Source organism: Ischnura elegans, chromosome 9 (genome assembly GCF_921293095.1).
Source record: "Ischnura elegans chromosome 9, ioIscEleg1.1, whole genome shotgun sequence".
Classification (NCBI taxonomy): domain Eukaryota; kingdom Metazoa; phylum Arthropoda; class Insecta; order Odonata; family Coenagrionidae; genus Ischnura; species Ischnura elegans.
In genome coordinates, this window is record NC_060254.1 from 77167238 (window position 1) to 77173118 (window position 5881).

Genomic DNA, 5881 nt, shown 5'->3' on the forward strand with positions numbered 1-5881 from the left:
AAATCCGTCGTTATGCAACCCGCATTCCTTTTTCTTTCGCTGCTAAAATTTTCCGTAATCTTCTGTGAAAATATAATTTTTTGAAGTCTGAAGTTTGGTAATTGAAATTTATTTGCTTTCAGTGCGTTGTATATGGAATGAGCAAGAGGTTACCTAATAGTTATTGGCATTATATTTAAAAATATATTAATTTTATCCATAATATATCTTTGACTCCTCTCTTTTTTGTAACATAATTGTCTGGTTTTATTACAGATTGATAATAGGGTTGTGTTATCTGCTCTGGCTCATTGGTCGTTTTTATAAATTTTTAACAGGATGAGTAGTATTGCCGACAAAATGTTTACATTTTTTTACTGTGGTAACTCGGCTGTCGGCTATAACTCATTTTCTGCATTACAGCACCAATGCACTTTGCCGTTCCTTTACCCATTATATCCACAGTCTCTCCAATGCTTACAACTCTCACACCATTAGCATTAGAATGTGGTGTAACACTCGTTCTTTGAGGCCTACGTGCCTTGATAACTTTATGGTATAAATCCAATCCCCGAAAAAGGGACTTCCTTCATAAGGCCTGGTCACACTATGCATTCCACAGAGGTAGTTGGAATGAATGAACATATTTAGTACTGATTCTATTTCTCATTCACGAATTCGTACAAATTAAATGATTTTATGTAGGATTTTCATCTTAATTGAAATAGTATGGTTTAATGGATCGTGTGAACATGAATTTCACACAATTCAAAAAACAATAAGGTTCCCTTTCTTTGGAGATTTTCCTGGCATTACTGTGATAGATCATTCTTCCACATTCATTGAACCTGCTAGTGGAAAGGAATACTGATATTATGAACCGTTTGGTTAAGGATTAAGAAAAAGACGAGTTTTCCCGCAAAAAAGAGAGAGGAATCAGGACGTTTTATTTAAAAAACACACACATAAATTACAAAAAAAGTCTTGCTTAACAATAAGCAAAGGAATCTCGTTGAGCAGCTTGGTCTGGCGACCAAGACGTAATGCAAATCGATACATTTGATGGACTGAAAACGACTAATTGACTCTCAAAGTCTCTCTCTAGTCCTTGCTGAAGGTGAAGCTGTAGCCACCAGGTGTCCTGTTGAGGTTGAGCTTGCCGGGGGGGAAGAATCGGTGGGGTGCTGGGGTGGTGGTGGTAGCGGGCTCGATGGGGAGGGGAGCGGGGGCGGGCTGTGGCTGGTACTGGCGGGTCTGCACTGGAGCTGGGTTGTACTGGGGCTGGTACTGGGGTTGGGGTTGGTACTGAGGTTGGGGCTGGTACTGTGTCTGGTACTGGTGAGCGGCCTGGTACTGTGGCTGCGGCTGGGGAGCTGGGGCGTACTGCGGCTGGGACTGGTACTGCTGCTGGGGCTGGTACTGAGGTTGGGGCTGGTACTGTGGCCTGGGTGCTACGGGCAAGGGTGCGGGAGGTGCCCTGGGGAGGTGTTCGCCAGAGGCGACGAAACCGTTCTTGCCGGCGGTGTAGTGCACGGTCCTTCGGTTTCCTTCGGGGTCGACGTAGCTGTAGGATCCCTTGCGGTTTCCGTCAGCGTCCGTCTCCTCCTTGAATTCGACGCCGTCCTCCTGGAGGTAAGCGGCGCCGAAGGCTCCGTCTCCGGCCTGGTAGCGCGCCTCGCTCAAGATGGCCGCATCGCGCCCGTACGGTCGCGGGTTGGTGTTGCTGTACTGCGCCAAAGCGGCGCCTACGGACAAAACCGCCACGAGGAGAAGCTGAGGAAGAGAGAGAGAGAGGCCACATGTAATTCAGATTTATTTGGAAGAGAAAACAGTTGCGAAGACGCGGTTTCAGTTTTGGAAAGATACAAAATATAATAGAAAGAGGTATAGAATTTAGTCGCCTGATTTGCTTGAGGAATTGTAAGCCCATATATTTAAGGGTGACAGTAAGGTAAAACTTCTGGCGAGGCGCTATGTTTTCAGGTCTGATATAAACGATGAATGGGAGAGATTAAAAAGAAAATAAATCAGTGTTAGCATATGTTCCTTTTACGAACACTAAACGTATCATTGTATATTGGATCGATCATAAATGCATTTTCCCTTATTCAATTAACAATAATTAAATTAGCGAATCCCATTCCATTCATTTTTTCAAACACGGCAGATCACTTAGCCGACATCAATGCAGCATTTCGAGTCCTCCACCAATTCGAACCTTAGCAAGCATTCATTTCAAGATATTGTTTCCCATTCCAAGGGAGGGAAAAGGCTTCCACGCAATCTTTCGCGTTCTATAGCGTGTTTTTGAACGCATCCCCGGCCCAGCAACATGCTGGCATTCGGTTCTCTGAGGGAAATGATGTGAGGGAATTCGTCTGCAAAAGACGTTGGATACGTGAGACAAATATTAAAGAATAGAGGAATTATTGCGAGAAAGGGAGAGGGGAGGAAGTAAACTGCTGCAGCTGCGCGACAAAAAAAATGTCAGGCGGGCGATCAAGTGAATGGATTATTTGTCTCTCGGGAAAAGATGAGAGAGAGAGGACCTAGCGCCTTATATGGGGTTGCGGTCGATGCCATAAGGGTAGCTAATACCCTCTTCCATTTGAAATGCCATTGCGGAAATTCCAAGTCTATTAAGGCGGTGATGGTCGGCAGAGAAGGGAGGTGGAGGATGATGAAGCGAATTAGTTCGAATTAGGACGACGGCGGAATATCAATTAAGAAGTGGGTCAAGAGGGAATGTTGAGGATCCGAGAATTCCCTCGAAGTTTGACAGAACTTGAAGAAGACAGATGGTCGATAAAAAGAAAATATTACGGGCCGATTGAAAGCGAAGTACGCTGCAAGTATGCCCGGTGAGTTGAAATTTCTAGTGGCAATCCTGATATATAAATTATTTACATTATTGACATATTTTACATTATTTAAATATTTTAATTGATTATTAAAATATATTTTAATTACCTACTTTTTAAAAGTTAAACTTCGCCACTCTGATCCGCAAAGTGGTCAATTAAAGAGAATTTGAAGTGATTTAAAGGGAAAAGAACAGATATAATGATTTTATAAAAATAATCGCAAAGATGCCGCAGAAGATAATAATTCAAAGATAAGGTATTACGGAAAGCTTAACGGCATTATTTGTAATAAACGCATACTGCATATCGTTTGAGCATTAATATATATCGTTTGAGCCGCACTGTGTATCGGTTGAGCAGCAAAATTGATGGAAATGTGCGATATGATGACAGAATGATTAACTTTGATTCCAACGAAATCAATTACAAAGTAGTGCCGATCAAAAGAGCGCTCAATTTTCCAAGCCCTATTGCTCGTCTTCACTTTTTCTATCATCAGTATTCATTATTTTTCTACTCATGCCTTCATCGCGGCTACTTTTGCAATGACTAAAAGCGTTCATCTTGCTCCGACATTTACCAAGTTTAAAAGAAGTCGTTTAATGGAATTTTAGATAAACTAAAGACCTAATATAAGCCCTGCGAATAAGCCCAGATCAGGCCGTCCGATAATTCATTTTTGACATTGAAAACAAAAGCAGGAGGAAAATAATTACATGGATGCACGCATTAATATCCGACGAGAAAAAAATCTAAAAAATCTAAAATCACGTTATGCATAAAAAGAACTTCAAGAGTTTGATAGCCTGTTTCCGAATGAAATGGCGACAGCAAAGGATAGAAAAGAAGCTGCGTGATCAAGAATCTTGAGGAAACTTTGCGCTCGAGTAATTATGTAAACGAATTCTGTTTGGTTATCTGTGCCCATCGTGTTTCACGAATCGTCACAGCTTTTCGAGGCGGGCGGTGGTTTTTTTTCCTCCTATGGGTTCCGGCCACTTCCGTCCCTTTCACTTGGCCATGGATCTTTTGCGTGCATTGTACATCCACAGGGCCGAATCTACGGTTCTGTATCATGAAGGTCATAGCAAAAAAATAAAAGTTTGGGCCACTTCAGCCATGCACAATGAGTAGTGGAAGATTATTTGGGAACACCTTTCTTTATAAAAACACACCTCCGCGGTTTGAAGTTGAGAGGAACCACTTTCAATTTTGATGAATTCGCAATTTCCAGCGGCAAAGAAGGCAAGAGGTCACTGGTCCTTCGAGAACGTATTGCAATAACACATTTTTGTCTTCTCCATTCCAGATTCGTCCTTATCTTGGGCCAAAGAATAAAATCGTGCGAGAAATTGGATAACTTAACTCATCCCGCAGGTGCATAATCACTTGAATTTAAATAAAATTCAATAGACTGCCTGCTATGATTTCAAGAAAATGGAGTTGTACGATAATAAATGTATGAACAGCGAGATTTATTAGAGAAATAAATAGAGGAAAAACTCACGTAAAGAGACGATATATCGAATTTTTTGCATTATAATGACATGTTTTTACTAAACACTGAGCTTTGTATTAAGCTACTCTGAAAGCGCTGGGCGCACAATTTTTCATACATATTTTGGTTGTGTTCAAGTGTTTCATTCGGACCCGTGGGAATGAAAGCACTGATTGAATAGGCCATTATTCGCTCGCGATAACGTACTGGAACATTTAACCTTAATTCACCTTTTGAAGCAAACGCATCATCGGAATGAAATAAGTGATATTTAATCTAGTTGAGGAATCAAACCCCGAACCAACCCTGAGCCGAAATCCGTTATCGAAGATAAAACTTTCCTAACGAATCCAGCCATAATACACAGGCTGTTATTTTTCCTTTGCGGCTAAAGCACATACTCTAAGCATCCGCTTTATCCAGAAATATGTACTCAAAAATGCCCCAAATGTATCAATATATATTTGAAGACGAATCGATAATTTTACTTAAGAAACCTCTGTTGAATCAACTAAAAATTCAAATTTAAAGGAGTCAGATTTATTGGCAAGGCTAGGTTTAATTTAATTCGTATTAAAAATGAAATCACCGAACCAACAGCGCCGAAACCATTTCCCGAATATATTTTTCCAGAAAGAACCCAGAAGTTGAGGATGCGTACTTAATCGACATATAATGCTTTGCGCTTTGCAGCTAGATAACTCACCCTAAGAATACGAAATAAACGCAAAACTACATGCAAGTAACAATAAAAATTGAAGACACACCGGAAAAATTTCCTCGAGAAATAGTGTTAAATGAAAGGCAAATTACTTTTTTAAGAAATCGGATCTTATGCCTGCGGTAAGTTAAGCTTACTCCATTCTGTAAAATTAAATGAAATACCGAACTAACTGAGGAAAGACCAACTTTCAAAAAAGAATTATTCCTTCGGAAAGAATATTGGACGGGCCGTGGAGCAGGTACTTACAGACTTGTACATGATGGTTTGTCCTTTGCGGCAAACGGGCGCCTCCAAAAAGTGCGAGAACGCTTTGGGTAGAGAACGGAGCTGGGAGTGTGACGATCACATCTCGGCGCGGCCAATTTATACCCGATGACTGACGCATGGGCGCATATGGGGCGCTGGAAGTCATCCGGTCCGAAGGAGGGGGAGGAGGAAGAGAGGGTGGGGGCTTGGATACGGAGGAGGATGAAGTCTCGAGGAGTGGGACCAGGTCGCCTTGAGATGGGGCGTGTACAGCGCGTCGTGTGGGGCAAGGTCGCTTCGTGAGAGCCCGCGGAGATGGGGCGAGGCAGACGATGCTACCCGTAGGGGTAGGGCGTGGCCGAGGCGAGGGTTTTCGGCGGCAGGTAGCCCTGAGGTTGAAGCCGGTCTTCCACTAATAATAAAAAAAACGAAGGCGAGAATCTGCGAAGGTGGGGAGGATGGGGTGAAGACGACGGGCGTTCAAGTCTCTGGACCATCGTTGGGTGCTCGGGCGGAGACTTCAACGCTGGAAGTGGAAGGAGATGACCGTAATCTAACGGTGTCTTCATT

At 42.5% G+C, this 5881-nt stretch overlaps 1 protein-coding gene across 1 annotated transcript; it reads right to left on the reverse strand.

Annotated features, from left to right (window-relative positions):
* Positions 1-890: 890 nt before the first annotated feature.
* Positions 891-5438, reverse strand: LOC124165373 (DNA translocase FtsK). Its single transcript, XM_046542748.1, has 2 exons — positions 5312-5438; positions 891-1752 (listed from the first exon to the last, which is right to left on the reverse strand). The coding sequence occupies exons 1-2, from the start codon at positions 5321-5323 to the stop codon at positions 1081-1083; spliced, it is 684 nt and encodes a 227-aa protein (XP_046398704.1). The 5' UTR covers positions 5324-5438; the 3' UTR covers positions 891-1080.
* Positions 5439-5881: the final 443 nt, after the last annotated feature.